Below are 16,459 nucleotides of genomic sequence, written 5' to 3'. Positions count from 1 at the left end.
AACTGGGCCTTGGCTCCATTTCGTTGTTAGATCAACTCTCTCACTTACACGCTTGTACATCCAGCCAGTTTGTGTTGTATCCTAGACAAGTGATTTAGAAGACTGACCTTGCTTTGTTCCACAGATCGTCTGTACTCTGCTCATTGCCCGTATCACCTGGGACTGCTCTCACTGGACTGCCAACATTTGCTGCAACTTTTAATAAATAAAACCATGACCTTTTTTTTGCTAACCCATCTCCCTCTTTGCTCCTGGGTCCTCCACACACCCAGCAACCTAACAATTATAGCAGTTAAACCATGCACAAATTGCACCTGTCAGCTGAAAGCCTTTTAAACAATACCTACAAGTTTTAAAGTGTACTTTAGGGACACACCTATGGACTGTCATACATACCAATTGTCGTCTGGTAGCGTCTTGGTGTTTTTTTTGTTTTTTTTACACTTGGTTTTCAGATGACTTGGGTGGCTTAACTTTCGTGAAAGAATAAAACCTTTGTTTCACTTTCCTTTCACAATCAACATTTCAAAGAGAAAATGAGGAATGAAAACAACTAACCCTCACCATGGAGACAACAAAACAACTCCACAGATTTAAAACAGAACGTTGTGCAAGGGCAAATGAGATTTGATGCAAACATTGTATAATGCGATTTTTCTTTGTAGATTATTTATGATAAATACCACGTTTCACAATAGAAACAAACAGTCACTAAACTAGCAAAGCAGCACATGCGATCAATGGGAATTGGTCTAATAAAAAAAAAATCTGGTGTTTCAGAAAATATGAATGTCACTTTCTGAAAAGGAAGACTTTCTTTTACGGTATCTTCCAGACTTACATCATGAGTTCAGAAGCAAGTCTGTAATCTCACAATGTAACCTATTGTTCAAACTTCTTTTCCGGCATTAAGGGTTAAAGACTTTTCGCCGTTATTTGTGGTGGGGGTTGAGGACGTGTAGCAATCTCGATTAGAAAAAATAGCCTTGTAACATTTGCTGTCGAAAAAAAAAATAGGAGGGGGCGTGGCTTTTTCCTTACCAGTTTGGGTGGAAGCCTAGACGTTATTATCAATACAATTAAGTCATCCTCCGTTGAACATTCTGCTAAAGACCGGATCGTGTGAAACATGCCCTCCTGTTTCAGACTCAGCTCAGCATTGTGTAAGTATTGACTTTTGAAACAAATCTGTTCCCAAGTCACCTGTTGACTTCAAGAAGAAGAAACAAGACTTTGTGCATTGCTGACAAAAGTTTGGGTTGTTGATCGCTTGCTCTTTTTATAGTCCTAAAAAGAAATCTCTATCTATCTATCTATCTATCTATCTATCTATCTATCTATCTATCTATCTATCTATCTATCTATCTATCTATCTATCTATCTATCTATCTATCTATCTATCCATCTATCTATCTATCTATCTATCTATCTATCTATCTATCTATCTATCTATCTATCTATCTATCTATCTATCTATCTATCTATCTATCTATCTATCAGCAAAGGAGAAGTAAGGGTATTGAATGAATTTGGATAATTCCGGTTCCAATTCTGTATCTTTGATAATCCGATTCCAAACAAAAAAAAAAAAATCGTCTGAACTTCTCTGTTCTTTAATTTCATAAACTTTTTACTGTTTGTGAACTTACACTGAGTTACTCAAAATGCAGTGTGTGTGTGGATATAAATAAATATATATATATATATATATATATATATATATATATAGGGCTGTCAAAATTAAAGCATTAACTCAGGTGATTAATCCCAAAAATTTTAACTCAGTTAAATATTTTAACTCAGTCTGATTTACTTAAAAAATAATTTGCATACTTTGCAAATATTGTGTGCTATATTAGCTGTCGAACAAAACACTGTGTTTAAGTTACCACTGGGCCTTGCAAACCAACACTGCTGGAGTGTGGCGCTTGTGGGCAGTTTTGAGAAATGTTTCAAAAATAAATGTCTGCAAAGATGTCTCCATTTAGTTCATATTCAAGAATCCAAGAAAGCTATTAGAACAGTCTTTGAATTAAATATACTTCATATTTGGTGATTTTGCATCAATTCTAAGATATTATTCAAGTAAATATCTGTTATAAGCTTCGCAAAAAATAGTAGTTGAAAAATTTGATTAATCATGATTAATCATGGAATTTTTGGTGATTAATTAGTTAAAAAAATTAATCACTTGACATCACTAATATATATATATATATATATATATATATATATATATATATCAAATGTTATATTAATCACTATTTTTTTAAGCTTGTAACATTCACTTTTGCTTACAATAGCTTTCTTTAATTCTTGAATATGATCTAAGCGGCGTCATCTTTACAGGCATTCTTAGAAAAATGCATCATAACGGTGGGCGACTCGTTAGCACGAAGGCCTCACAGTGCAGAGCTGCATGGTACGATTCCAGCTACGGCCTTCCTGTGTGGAGTTTGCATGTTCTCCCCATGTTTGCGTGGGTTTCCTCCGGGTACTCCGGTTTCCTCCCACATTCCAAAAACATGCATTGCAGGTTTATTGGACACTCTAAATTGCCCCTTGGTGCGAGTGTGAACGCGGATGGTTGTTTGTCTACCTGTGCCCTGCGATTGGATGGCAACTAGTTCATGGTGTACCCCGCCGAATGCCCGAAGATAGCTGGGATAGGCTCCAGCACCCCCCGCGACCCTAGTGAGGAGAAGCGGTATAGATGATGGATGAATGGATGGATGTATATGTAGGGGGGATATTTCTCATTTAAAGTAGGTGTGGCAAGTGGTCTCTTATTTCCTAATATCTCCAAAATTAATAGATAAAAAAGAAAATTTCTAATTTCAGTTTCCTGAACAAAAAATACATAAGCTGAATCTTTTCATCCTTAAAGGAAAAATGTCTTTAGTGTCGTGTAGATAAGATTTAATGTAGTCTTGAGTGTAGCTAAAGTCCAAAAGTCTTTGAATTACACATTTAAAACGTGAATAAAAACAAAAGCCTAATGTTTTTATTTTGTTTAAGTGCCGAAAAGTGTATTAAGGAAAAAAAAAGCTCACTGAATGCTCGGTCAGGAAATTGCCAGCTCAATATTGCACAGGGTGGTATGAACGCAATACCTAACAGTAACAAGATGAATGAAGTAATCCAGAGAGGAAAAAAAAGTCAACGACATGTTGGGTTGCATACGGGTTCAGGCGTACTTCATGTGTGTCTCGTCAGCTGTGAATAATAAAAATGTTCTATCAATTCTAGATCGGAAATAATCCGCATTCCAAAATGAATTCATGTCTGTCTATTCATCTGCTGTGTCTAAATTGATGCTTGTTTTCCAGGGCTGATAACGACATGTTTTCTGCTCTTAGAAGGTGACTATCAAAATTCATGTCCAACATATACAGTATATTTTGCTCTTTCTTAAACTCCTGTTCATACAATCATTTTGGTTTCCTCAGTTGTGTCAGCAGAGCGAGTGACCACTTGTGATACTGACCCTTTGAACACCCATCTCCTACACTGTGGTAAAACTTCAGCCTTTCGAAAATAGTATTTCAATCCTAAACCTACACTGACTGAAATAACTTGAAGGTGTTTTATTTCTCAAAGGGAACCTTGCATTTAACAATTAAAAAGTTCAAGTGAAAGCTTTGCATTGCATGCATTGGACATCATTTTCAATGTCATCGAATTCATGATTGCTGTGTCTTTCTCTTGCCATGGGACAGAAAATGGAGTCATCAGTGTGCAGGAGTCTTTTTTCGGTCGTTCAAACCCACTGGTTTGCAATGAGGGCGATGTTTTGCAACAGCTGGCTGACACGCAGTGTGTTTACCAAGGCACTACGGAGAAGATGAGCACAAGGTATGCATTGTGCTTATTTGAAAGTGTTATTTGGTAAAATGGTTTAAAAGTGGATGAATGCAATGGTATCACAATTATATAACATTTGGCATCTGACATGGAGAGTGATTGTGTGACAGTATATTTTTTAGTAAGCACTGTAGACACACAAACCCAAAATAATATATGCAGCATCAACATGTTGGTTAGCACGTCTCAGATTCAGGCTTCCAATCTCTCCTCAGGTGTGGTGAGTGTGCGCTTGAATGTATGCTTACATTTCATGCCTCCAGCCATATCAAATCTTCTATTTGAATCATATATGATTCAACTATGTATTGTTTCCTCCCAAACTCCAAAGACATGAATCATAGCTACTCTAAATTGACCTTAGGTATGAGTGTGCGAGCAAATGGTTGTTTGTCTTGCAATTGGCTGGCAACCAGTTCAGGGTGTACCCTGCCTACCGCCCGAAGACGACTGGGATAGGCTCCAGACCACACCCGCGAATCTTGTGACGAGGACAGGAACAGATGATGGATGAGAAAATGGTTCAAAGGCCTGGTGCTTTTATTTTGGCTTAATTTTATGATGATGATGATTATTTAAAGTATATCAATGTAGTGGTTTGGACTGGTTCACATTTGTGCCTCACAGTGCATAGTTATTCATATACTTTACACAAATTGCGTTATTACAACTGACTGCCTTTTTTTACCGACTCATGCATTTATTATAATGTCTGCAGATGCAACGGGAAAAAAACATGTCTCGTGAACACTGGGGTTTTCCGCACTCCCGATCCCTGTTATGGAACTCTTAAATATTTGGAGACCAATTTCACCTGCTTTCCTGCAGGTACGTCACGTGCAAGATTATTTATGAAATAAAGACTGCATCATTTCTTATCTAATGTTTTTTATTTACTCCAAACAGTTACTGTAGTGACGTGTGAGGCATCTCTGGCACGTTTGTTTTGTGGTGAGATGAACCTTTTTTTTCCCGTGACACATTCCTGGCATGACAAACATTACATAATGTGGTTTATTATTAATAGTCTTGAATAATTCTTTGCATTTTGACAAAACAAATTTACATCACCAACCTTATTTATCTCATCTTGATGCCAGATGCAGGACAAGTTATTTCCGTCTACGGTGCTGACTATGGACGCCGCGACCGAACCACATGCGCATATAAAAGGCCTGCGATTCAAATACAAAATGTTGACTGCCTGCACCCAACTGAGCTTGTCGCCAGCAGGTATGTCGGCACACCTAGAAAGAATCAGCTCATACCGTCTCATAGCTGTGTGGCATTTTCTTAGGCCTATTATTTTTCTGGGCACTCCATTTTCTCCATTTGGGGGCGCGACAATTTTTATGAATAAAAATGAAAAAATGAAGCTTCAAATTTGCTTCATGAACCAGTTGTTGTGTGTTTTTAGTCTTGTTTATGGCACTGTTGGTTTGAATCATATGTGTCAAACTCAAGGCCCGGGGGCCAGATCTGGCCCGCAACCTCATTTTATGTGGCGCGCAAAGGGCAAATCATCTGCATCAACTTCCTGTTTCGAGCATATTTTCTTCACTTTTAACAACACTGAGATATGAGATATTGCCATTTATTTGTTACCAATCCTCCCCTTTTAAAATAAATTGAAAAATTGTTGAACAATTGCTTACTAGCTTCTGATTTCAAAACTGGCTTTCCAATCAATTTATATGGGTTCACAGTCATACTCTGAGGGAAACCACAACTACGATGTGGCCCGTCCACAAAAATGAGTTTCACACCCCTGGTTTAAATAAAGGGTTTAAAAAATGGCAAGTCAGTGTGTGTTCAGCACAATGTTGAACAAAGAGTGCCATCAACTGGAGTCCAAAAATACTGCAACTGGTTCATGTAGCAGATTTGAAGCTTCATTTACCCATCACTACCGTAGGTTCAAGGCCGGAACCGTACCAAGATCGTGGCCGGAGGACGGGGGGACTGACTGGCAAAAAAGGGTCAAGTGCCCAGCTCTGTAAACATGCAAGATAACATCTTTTTCATTTCTGGCCGATCAAGGATGCTTGGATTGTGATCTGTTTATGCTTGAGCGCTTTATTCACACAGCTGAATAAAAATCAAATTAAGCAATAATTTTTACTCAGGCATGAGCAAATACGAAGAGGTCATTCTCACCCCTGAACTGGATAAGCACAATAAAATAGATCGATGGAAAGCCTTTTCTCCATGAAACTCTCTACAAGGACAATTACATTTATCTAAAGGTGCAGACTGACAAATCGCTTGTTGCCCTCCTGGCCTGCTTGTATTGGGACCAAGTGGGGGCAGTTGCACACCAGATGCAGGAAAAGCAACGACAATGAAATATTTCCTACTTGTGGCAGTTGGTAGTTTCTTTATAATCCACATTACTTCTTGAACTCGAACTGTAGTTTCCTGACAGACTCACATTTTGGGTTTACTATTATTTGTTTGAATGGCAATATTAAGGACTGGCTTCCTCAAAATGACAGTTTGGGAGTTATTAATTGTTTTTTTTTTCAGCACAGTAATAAGACACTTTCTTCTGCATTCATAGGTGCAATGGAGAAAATGAGTGTACGATTTCAGCCAGCAACAGCGTGTTTGGAGACCCCTGTGTAGGCACATACAAGTACTTGGAGATTGCTTATACGTGCATATGTAAGTAATCACTTCTCTATTTAGCACATCCAACTAATTTTTGATGAAGGAGAAGAAACCAATGCAATATTGATATATTTTCTTGATTTACAATTGCAATCAATATTTTTCAACTATCAATGCAGATTTCATTTATTGTAATGTGTTGACATTTTTTAGTTGTGACGTAAGGTTGTACAGTACTTAAAAGTGGCCATAGATGGAAGATTTGTACATTTTGCAAATGTATAAAATGGGGTGGCGCAGCGACCGACTGGTTAGCACAATGGCCTTGCAGTTCAGCGGTGCAGGGTTCGGTTCCGGTATTCCTGTGTGGAGTTTGCGTGTTCTCCCCGTGTCAGCGTGAATTTTCTCCGGTTACTCCGGTTTCCAAAAACATGCACGGTAGGTTAATTGAACACTCCAAATGGTCCCTAGGTGTGATTGTGAGTGGCAATGGTTGTCCTGGTGTGCCCGACGGGATACTTTAGAAATGAGCAGGGTTGGAAAATTTGCAGTGCAACTATATATAATAATTCTTAAAGGATATTCGTAAAAAATAATTGCATGTATTTATTTATGCATGAAGTTATCCAAAAGCGGGACGGAACAAAAACCCACAAAAATATCTTTGAACATATTTTGCTTGCATTAACTGAGTGACAAATTTGTGCTTTTTTGCAGATCCTGAGATTGAATCCTCGTAAGGCGCACATAGTTCAACATTCTAAACAAACATGGACTACTGCCACATTTCCCGTGTGTTGCTTAGTCAATTTCTTTCTGTATTTGCAATATGTTGCTCTGCTTATTTAAATTATATCTAATCTTAATTGTAAGCGCAAATTAAGTGAGTGCCAGTGGAAAAAAAAGTGCAAAAGTGTTTGAATCAGCTGTGTTGCAGCAGGGAGAGATGGAAAACCTGCAGGACACCGGCCCCGCAGGAACAGGATTGAGGACCCCTGGACAAAAGGGTCAAGTGCCCAGCTCTGTCAACATACAAGACAATTGTGGGGCACCCCCTGAGAAATATAAAATAAAACAAAAGCAAAACTGGTTGTTCGGGGTAAAGGCTCCCCCTGGAGGAAGGGACGGGCAACACCTAGACACGCTTCTTCCAATCACAATTCTAACATTGGCCACCAGTGATTGGCGTAGCAAAGAAGATTCCCTGGATCATTTGTCTCCCGCAAAAATACACACAAGAGGAAAGCGTGACTAAGATTGGGGAAGTAAACTTTAATATGGAGCTTTTGACCTTCTCCCCGCCTCAATTAAAGATAAAGTGCAATCACCACTTCAGTGTTATATCTTTATATTTTCACATTGTGTAATTTACAAAATGGTACAATATGTATACTTCAGTGCCAGCTAGAGGTGAACTAATAGAATGCATCGAGATCAAAGCAAGCGCACAATGGTGCTCTAGAGAGACACTTAACATCCACAATTTGGCAGAGGGGCCAGCAAAATATCAATTTCTAGGATTCTTTAAAGTGCGGTCAATTTGTTACAAATTGCTGAATTCATGTTAAGGAACTATCACCAAGTTTCTCCTTGGGGTGTTTGTAGCAGAAAACATGGCAACCGCCTGTTAGGTACATGTGACCCATGCAACTTAGTTCAGCTACAAAAAAATAATTGACATTGATGCGATAACATTTGGCATTGGAAACCAGTTAGACGCCATCCCTTTAACCACACCAAGTAAAATAGAATATATTTGGGGCCCTGAACGCATTTATTCTCAATTTGGGGAGAGAAAAGAAAAATTGACATGACGGAACAGAGTTGGTAACTGGATATCAAAATTAGTTTAAATGCCACAAGCTAAGACATTCTAAAATATGCTATTAGCTTAACGGTAACACTGGTACCAGGTTCCTCAATTTAATTTTATTCCTTGCCTGTACTCAATGGAAAATTCTTTGGATCAAGGCACTTAAGTTATATGGGGTTTTGTACACTTCAGTCTCTGAAAGATAAGTAGTTTTAGTCCAACATCTAACAAAGTTGAAAATTGCAAGCTTTGTGAAAACCTCCCATTTCAGCCGTACACAGTAGAAAACAAGCAACTTCTGTTAATTAATGGTGCACACCTTAAGGTCAAGCAAAGGCTAGAGAAAAATAGTCAGTTAATATGGAAGAAAGTTTTATTTTAATACAATTACTCCATAAATATGGCAATACTGCTCATACACCATAAGGATGGCCCTGAGGATCTGCAAAGAAAACATTCAGTTAATAAAAAGGTGTACATATGCATTCTACAATTATGAAAAAAATAAAAAACCTTTACTAGTCATCTTAAAAAAAAAAAAAAAAGCCCCCTCCTCCCCACATTGCAAAACGTCAGCCTTTTATACAATTATATAACGCACACTGTTAATGCTGGAGCAGTAAAAAAAATAAATTAAAACAGATACCAGAAGAACAGCGAGAGTCTCGTGTTGAGCCGAAAGTATAAATGTGGCTTTAAACAGTTTTGAAAGTGGACAGGGTTTTCGAAGCAATTAATGCTGCCAAGTTAAAAATTACAGGTTTAGCACCCTTGAATGCAGCTAAAATAAACGCATTTCCGACAATAGGGACCACTTACATTGACACGTGTAAGAAATGACCAAGTACTTGTAGATTCTTATACAAGGGTCTCCAAACATTGAGTTGGTGGCTGCGATCCAACAGTCAACTTTTCCATTGCACCTATAAGTGTGGGGGGAAAAAGTTTTTAATGAAAAAAATAAATGTATATATTTTGAGAATGTACCTTTTGGCAACAAGGTCAGTTGAGTGCACGCAGTCGACATTTTTTAGATGATGAGGTGCCCTTCTAAACGAACACGTGGTCACGTCAGTGCGGCCGTAGTCTGCACGGTAGACTGAAATGGTGCGTCCTAAACCTGGTACCAAGATGACAGAAATAAATTTAGTTATTCAAATTCACAGTCAAAACACATTAATAGCACAGAGTTGAATCCTTAGACCCTGGATTAAAAAAAAAAAACACGCTGGCAGGGGTGACTTTAAAGGGAACACATTGTAGCAGGTGCGGGAGTCCAGTCACAGAAAGAAACGCTTGCATTGTTAGTTGAGAAATTTTCTTTTGTGTATATGCATGATGCAGTTAAAGAAAAAAACAAATCTTACCACAATACAAGTGTGCGACTGACCCCTCACATGCCACCAGAGTAACTGTTGAGTAAAAAGAAAAATTAGTTCGAGAATGCGACAAATTATTTACAGTACATAGGAGACATACTTGCTGGCAAGCAGGTGAAGTCGGTCTGCAGATATTTTAAGGTGCCAACACAGGGATCAGGTGTGCGGAAATCACTCACGCTCACTTCACATGATTTCTTGCCATTGCAACTGCGGAAAAATGTCATGACTCGGCATTAAAGAAAATAGTGTCAGGCCTTTCAAAAGTCATGACAGAAGGGCAAACCTCATGTCACATCCTCAGTGAGGGGAGTGATTTGAGATTAGCCTATACATCTTGAGTTTTAATATTGACATGTTTACTCATCCAATTAGGTTAAAGTGATGTTTAACAGTGCATGGACTGCTTAGGAGCGTCAGCAAAATGTGCGTGTGTGGGGGGGGGGGGGTCACATTTCTGTTGAGCGATTAAGTTCTTAACTTGAACCCAATGTGCGTACCTTGTCTTAATGGTCTCCTCAGCATTTGGCTGAGTGCACTTTGTGTTACTTAGCTCCTTCTGAGGTCTGCCATCAGAGCAGATCTTTGAGTCTGTGCGACCATACAACGAATTCTGCACTTGAATTATGCCGTAATCTGTCACACACAAAGAGGAGAGAGAGAGAGATAGCCATCAACATGGAAGTGTACTCAAGTTGCAGTCAAAATTATTCAAGCCTGATTGAAATTATTTATCATGTGCAACAAAGTCCAGGTTGACCTGAACAATATTAAAATGCATGATTCTCTTTGGGGAGACAAAATGTTATGTCAGTGACTGCTTCATTAAGACAGGTTTAAGTCTTACCACAGTCTAAGCGATGGACTTGCCAGTGGTTAAAATCACAGGTGGTCACTTGGTCTGCAGACTCAACAACTGAAAAAAAATACAAATATAAAATGTTTTGTGCGAAGAGGTCTTTGAGAAAATAGTTATTATCGCATATTGGACATAAACTTTGATAGTTACCGGTTGCGAGGAGCAAACATGTGGCTGTCAGCACTAGAGCACAAACACCAGGTTTGATAAATAAGGGACATTTTTGGCAGTTTAACATTTCATTCCGTTTCTTTTTTTGTTCAAAGTGGTTTGTCAATGACAACACACAGGTACACATCATTAGTCGGAGCTAGTTTTGAGAGGAAAGTTAAATCAAGCACATACAATAAACTCACCATTACGACTACAGCAGTCAAAAAACAATGTCATTGAAACACTCAACTATTTTAAAGTAAATACTCACGCATCGCTGCAGTAAGTCGGAAGGAGTAGATAGCCATCTTCTACACGACCCAGTCTGCGACACTTGTACGACTGTCAGAGGATCTCTCGTGTTTATAGTGACTTGCAAGGCTTCCACCCACTCTGCAAATCAAAAGCCACGCCTCCCAAATCGTTCTCAGGGTCCGGCTGCAGCTGGGGCGTTCGCGTCCGTCAAAAACTTGAACACTCACTAATGGCCTCATTAATGGCTGCAGCTGGACCATAGCGTTATCTTCAGCAGTCTGTCTAATTGGGAACGTTATTTAGACGGGGTGAGGGAGTGACCACTTCGAGAATCCAACTCCTTTGCCCCCTGAACCTCAACACACCAAAACTTTTGCAGCCATTAAAGCAAATTCAATTAGCCTGTACCATGTCGTTACACGTTTTTCCGAGCTGTGCTAAAGCTACCACCACACAGAAAGCAGAGGAGCGAAACAAGTTGTTAATAAAAATAATTGTTAATAATTTTTTGTGAACGTCTTCAAGAAAAACAGGACAGAAACAATATAATTTGATTCAAAAAGCTCAACTATGAAGGGTACACTTTTAATGGGATATTTCATCTGTCATATATATTTTGGAGTGTTTGGCACAAACCTGTCACAATCAGGCACCACGCCCACGAAACATATTTCAAAAGTATTGCAGAATAAATGATTTACAAATAGATATAAACTGTTACAATTCATTTTAGTTCTAATCTAATTTTTATCATTAATCAAATGTCTATGACAGGATTACAATAAACAGGGCTGAAAAACAATGCCAATGTAAGAATTTTGCTCAAGTTCATGCTAGCTGTCTTAGCCGCTTTGCTAATCGCTCAAGAACAAACTTAGCTATTTCATTGAAGAAAAAAAAAAAGGATATGTGATTTCCTGGTAATACGAGTAACAAGGTTGCTTTGGTTTGAGAAAGACTCCGTCTCGGCTGCAAATCTAATACTGAATATAAAAAATAATCACAACGCTGTACTTAATTGATTGGTCAATATAGATGAATGGATGGATGGATAGAAAGATAGATAAATAGACAGAGGTGGTGGATAAACATCAGAAGATAGCAGTCATATTCATTTTCAACTTTATTCTTCTTTTCTCACCGATCTTCAGCACACACACACACACACACACGCAGTCCTCATTCAGCAATCACAGCCGTTAGTCACACACAAGCTGTCACATTAAGCCCAACATATCACAAGGTTTTCAAAGTGGATTGTAAATACCACCTACCCTTTTGCAAACCCTTTATCATAAGCAAAACTGTTGAGAAAATAGAGATCTTCGAAGTGCTTGTGGATAATAACACTTGTTGGCACTGGCTTGAAATTGGTCAATTTACGTGCCCTAGTTTTTTGTTTTTGCCAAATAGATGCTTCCCAGAATGCAAACAATGCATCGCCACACAGCGCCGAGGCATTTCGCCGAATAACCCAACAAATATGGCAGTTGAGCAGCTCACCGGACAATAAGAAATGCAGTACAATGGCGACTGGCGACTCGTGGTTCTCTGAATGACGTAATTCCCGAAGAATACCGGAGATTGGCGAACAAAAGCATTTTCGTTGTTAGGGCGTTGCTATGGGTCTCAATATGAATCTAGGATGTTTGCCTTAAAAAAAAAAACTAATGTGGATATTCTTAAAATACATTTATCACTCAAATTATTTAAGCAATCATCTTGACTCAGGCATGAGCAAGAAATTATAACGAGGCAGGCACCCTTAAGACACAGCACGATGACACAATGGAGTTTTTAGAAAACAATGTTTTAATAAACAGAATGCACTTGGTCCTGATCTGCAATGGCCCATGAGGGGAAAAAAAAAAAAATGCACGATTGATATCTTGATTAGACACAAAACTCGATGCCTGCTCCTCAGCCGCAGCCAGAGGTTCCACTTGAACACACAATTCTAATAGCACCCGCCTCTGATTAGTGTGGTAAAGAAGATTCCCTGGATCATGTTTGTCACCCCTACTACCCTCCCCAAAAACACAGGAAAATGAGTACGATTTAGGAAGGAGACTTTAATAGGAATTATCCTTCTCCCCTAGTCACTTGAAGTTCAGGGGCAATCAGCACTCTTTGTGTGATCTCATTTTCACATGCGCTTAAAAAGGTACAATAAGTGTATTTTAGCACCAGCTATAGTTGAATAGCTTGCTATGAGATCAGCTTAAAGTGCAAGCATTTTGACGCACGCACACTACAGCGCCCCAGAAAGACACTTCAAGACTTCCACAATTTTTTCAGCAGATGTGCAAGCAAATTATCCTTATAGTATTCTCATTAGTACATTCAATTTGTTGCATATGCCATAGTCTTGTTAAGTAACCATGCATTTCCTGTGGGTATCCATGGCACAAAGACTGCAGGGAAACATGGCAGCCTCCTGTTGGGGAGGTGTGCCCCATGTAATATGTACTTCACCGACATTTTGGGGGTTATATTGATGCTATAACGTTTTTGCATTGAAATAACAGTTTAACATTAAGACACCGTCCCTTTGAAATGTGGTGATCAGAACAGATTACATCTCCATTAGGTGTGGGGGGGCTAAAGTCAGTTTAACAGGTTTCTCAATTTAATTTTATCCTCGGCCTGAACTCAATGATAAAGTGTCAATCAAGGTATTTAAGTCATATGGGGTGTTTGTACACGTTTGGGTCTCCGAAATAGTTATAGTACAACAGCTAACAAAATTGAAAATGCCAAGCGCTGTGAGTGCCAAGTTAAAACATTCAACCATGGAACTCCAACTTCAATTAACGGCAGACATCTTGAGGTCAGCAAAGGTTACAGAAAGTTGACGCCACCCAATATTCGAAGTAAGTTTTATTTTTCATTTGAATACAAAGACTCCATAAATATGGCAGTACTTCTCATACACCATAGGGATGAACCTCAGGATCTGCAAAAAACAGTCAGTTAATGCAAACTAGTAAAAATGTGTACTTTATATGCATTCATACAATTAGGTGCACAGGGCTTTCCTTACAATCAATGGTGTGGAGTTAAACATTACAGGGTTAGGACCCTTGAATGCAGCTAAAATAAACGCATTTCCTACAATAGGGACCACTTACATTGACACGTGTAAGAAATCATTAAGTACTTGTAGATGTTTTTACAAGGGTCTCCAAACAGCGAGTTGGTGGCTGTGATCCAACAGTCGACTTTTCCATTGCACCTACGAGTGTGAGGGAAATAAAATTCTTATAAGACTACAAATATATATTGTGTTACTGTACCTTTTGGCAACAAGGTCAGTTGAGTGCACACAGTCGACATTTTTTAGATGATTAGGTGCCCTTCTGAACGAACACGTGGTCATGTCACTGCGGCCGTAGTCTGCACGGTAGACTGAAATGGTGTGTCCTAAACCTGGTATCAAGATGACAGAAATAAATTTAGTGATTCAAATTCACAGTCAAAACACATTAATAGCACAGAGTTGAAGCCTTAGACCCTGGATTTAAAAAAAAATCAATTGATAAAAAAAAAAATAAAAAAAAGGACAAAGTGTCCAGTCCACAGAGAATGCTGTTCATCACTGCAGTTCCAGAATGAAAAACTAGACTAGAACAGGCCAAGACGTGCCTAGTGGTAGCCATGTTGGCAGGGGTGACTTATAAGGGAACACATTGTAGCAGGTGCAAGAGTCCAGTCAGAATGAAAAGCTTGCATTATGTTGATTGAGAAATTTTCTTATGTATATGAATGATGCAGTTAAAAAGAAAAAAAAAAAAAAAAATCTTACCACAATACAAGTGTGCAACTGACCCCTCACATGCCACCAGAGTAACTGTTGAGTAAATAGAAAATTAGTAGGAACCCTTCAATTTATTAACAGTAAATGGGAGACGTACTTGCTGGCAAGCAGGTAAAGTTGGTCTGCAGATATTTTAAGGTGCCAACACAGGGATCAGGTGTGCGGAAATCACTCATGCTCACTTCACATGATTTCTTGCCATTGCAACTGCGGACAAATTTCATGACTCGGCATTAAAGAAAATAGTGTCAGGCCTTTCAAAAGTCATGACAGAAGGGCAAACCTCATGTCACACCCTCAGCGAGGGGAGTGATTTGAGATTAGCATATACATCTTTAGTTTTAATATTGACATGTTTACTCATCCAATTAGGTTAAAGTGATGGTTTACAGTGCTTGTAGAGCAATCAGCAAAATTTTGTGGGATAAAAAAATAAGTCACATTTCTGTTGAGAAAATCAGTTCTTAACTTGAGCCCAATGCGTACCTTGTCTTGATGGTCTCCATGGCATTTGGCTGAGTGCACTTTGTGTTACTTAGCTCCTTCTGAGGTCTGCCATCAGAGCAGATCTTTGAGTCTGTGCGACCATACAACGAATTCTGCACTTGAATTATGCCATAATCTGTCACACACAAAGTGGAGAGAGAGAGAGCCAGCCATCAACATGGAAGTGTACTCGAGTTGCAGTCAAAATTATTCAAGCCTGATTGAAATTATTTATCATGCGCAACAAAGTCCAGGTTGACCTGAACAATATTAAAATGCATGATTCTCTTTGGGGAGACAAAATGTTATGTCAGTGACTGCTTCATTAAGACAGGTTTAAGTCTTACCACAATTTAAGCGATGGACTTGCCAGTGGTTAAAATCACAGCTGGTCACCTGGTTTGCAGACTCAACAACTGAAAAAAAAAAAAAGATAGATACAATGTTTTGGGCGAAGAGGTCTTTGAGAAAATCGTTATTAGCGCATATTGGACATAAACTTTGATAGTTACCGGTTGCGAGGAGCAAACATGTGGCTGTCAGCACTAGAACACAAACACCAGGTTTTATATATAAAGGGACATTTTTGGCAGTGTAACATTTCATTCCGTTTCTTTTTTTGTGCAAAGTGGTTTGTCAATGACAACACACAGGTACACATCATTAGTCGGAGCTAGTTTTGAGAGGAAAGTTAAATCAAGCACATACAATAAACTCACCATTACGACTACAGCAGTCAAAAAACAATGTCATTGAAACACTCAACTATTTTAAAGTAAATACTCACGCATCGCTGCAGTAAGTCGGGAGGAGTCGATAGCCATCTTCTACACGGCCCAGTCTGCGACACTTGTACGACTGTCAGAGGATCTCTCGTGTTTATAGTGACTTGCAAGGCTTCCACCCACTCTGCAAATCAAAAGCCACGCCTCCCAAATCATTCTCAGGGTCCGGCTGCAGCTGGGGCGTTCGCGTCCGTCAAAAACGTGAACACTCACTAATGGCCTCATTAATGGCTGCAGCTGGACCATAGCGGTCTCTTCAGCAGTCTGTCTAATTGGAAACGTTATTTAGATGGGGTGAGGGAGTGACCACTTCGAGGATCCAACTCCTTTGCCCCCTGAACCTCAACACACCAAAACTTTTGCAGCCATTAAAGCAAATTCAATTAACCTGTACCATGTCGTTACACGTTTTTCCGAGCTGTACTAAAGCTACCACCA

At 39.1% G+C, this 16,459-nt stretch overlaps 3 protein-coding genes across 3 annotated transcripts; 1 reads left to right on the top strand and 2 right to left on the bottom strand.

Moving 5' to 3' along the window:
* Nucleotides 1-1,007: 1,007 nt before the first annotated feature.
* On the top strand, nucleotides 1,008-6,536 carry LOC148340149 (L-rhamnose-binding lectin SML-like). The gene is made up of 8 exons (XM_088290855.1): nucleotides 1,008-1,163; nucleotides 3,330-3,362; nucleotides 3,450-3,515; nucleotides 3,720-3,855; nucleotides 4,583-4,692; nucleotides 4,771-4,815; nucleotides 4,965-5,097; nucleotides 6,425-6,536. Exons 1-8 carry the CDS (start codon nucleotides 1,130-1,132, stop codon nucleotides 6,534-6,536), a joined length of 669 nt encoding a protein of 222 aa, XP_088146981.1. The 5' UTR covers nucleotides 1,008-1,129.
* A 2,110-nt stretch (nucleotides 6,537-8,646) lies between these two features.
* Nucleotides 8,647-11,096, bottom strand: LOC148340148 (L-rhamnose-binding lectin SML-like). The gene is made up of 9 exons (XM_088289181.1): nucleotides 10,950-11,096; nucleotides 10,676-10,708; nucleotides 10,514-10,582; nucleotides 10,167-10,302; nucleotides 9,767-9,876; nucleotides 9,655-9,699; nucleotides 9,275-9,407; nucleotides 9,107-9,210; nucleotides 8,647-8,729 (listed from the first exon to the last, which is right to left on the bottom strand). Exons 1-9 carry the CDS (start codon nucleotides 10,984-10,986, stop codon nucleotides 8,701-8,703), a joined length of 696 nt encoding a protein of 231 aa, XP_088145307.1. The 5' UTR covers nucleotides 10,987-11,096; the 3' UTR covers nucleotides 8,647-8,700.
* Nucleotides 11,097-13,798: 2,702 nt separating this feature from the next.
* Nucleotides 13,799-16,179, bottom strand: LOC148340147 (L-rhamnose-binding lectin SML-like). Its single transcript, XM_088289180.1, has 9 exons — nucleotides 16,024-16,179; nucleotides 15,749-15,781; nucleotides 15,584-15,652; nucleotides 15,237-15,372; nucleotides 14,848-14,957; nucleotides 14,739-14,783; nucleotides 14,230-14,362; nucleotides 14,065-14,168; nucleotides 13,799-13,889 (listed from the first exon to the last, which is right to left on the bottom strand). Exons 1-9 carry the CDS (start codon nucleotides 16,058-16,060, stop codon nucleotides 13,861-13,863), a joined length of 696 nt encoding a protein of 231 aa, XP_088145306.1. The 5' UTR covers nucleotides 16,061-16,179; the 3' UTR covers nucleotides 13,799-13,860.
* Nucleotides 16,180-16,459: the final 280 nt, after the last annotated feature.

This window comes from Idiotropiscis lumnitzeri, chromosome 3 (genome assembly GCF_059441095.1).
Source record: "Idiotropiscis lumnitzeri isolate Australia: NSW breed Sydney's pygmy pipehorse chromosome 3, RoL_Ilum_1.0, whole genome shotgun sequence".
Classification (NCBI taxonomy): domain Eukaryota; kingdom Metazoa; phylum Chordata; class Actinopteri; order Syngnathiformes; family Syngnathidae; genus Idiotropiscis; species Idiotropiscis lumnitzeri.
This window is presented reverse-complemented; position numbering and strand designations above follow the sequence as displayed.

Excerpts from the sequence above, each read along its gene's own strand:
- LOC148340149 (XM_088290855.1), top strand. The coding sequence starts at position 1,130 with ATGCCCTCCTGTTTCAGACTCAGCTCAGCATTGT. Across the intron at positions 3,363-3,449 it reads ATGTTTTCTGCTCTTAGAAG|TTGTGTCAGCAGAGCGAGTG; the intron begins GTGACTATCAAA and ends TGGTTTCCTCAG. Across the intron at positions 3,856-4,582 it reads ACGGAGAAGATGAGCACAAG|ATGCAACGGGAAAAAAACAT; the intron begins GTATGCATTGTG and ends TAATGTCTGCAG.
- LOC148340148 (XM_088289181.1), bottom strand. The coding sequence starts at position 10,986 with ATGGCTATCTACTCCTTCCGACTTACTGCAGCGATGC. Across the intron at positions 10,583-10,675 it reads ATGTTTGCTCCTCGCAACCG|TTGTTGAGTCTGCAGACCAA; the intron begins GTAACTATCAAA and ends ATTTTTTTTCAG. Across the intron at positions 9,211-9,274 it reads ACTGACCTTGTTGCCAAAAG|GTGCAATGGAAAAGTTGACT; the intron begins GTACATTCTCAA and ends CCACACTTATAG.
- LOC148340147 (XM_088289180.1), bottom strand. The coding sequence starts at position 16,060 with ATGGCTATCGACTCCTCCCGACTTACTGCAGCGATGC. Across the intron at positions 14,958-15,236 it reads ATGGAGACCATCAAGACAAG|TTGCAATGGCAAGAAATCAT; the intron begins GTACGCATTGGG and ends ATTTGTCCGCAG. Across the intron at positions 14,169-14,229 it reads ACTGACCTTGTTGCCAAAAG|GTGCAATGGAAAAGTCGACT; the intron begins GTACAGTAACAC and ends TCACACTCGTAG.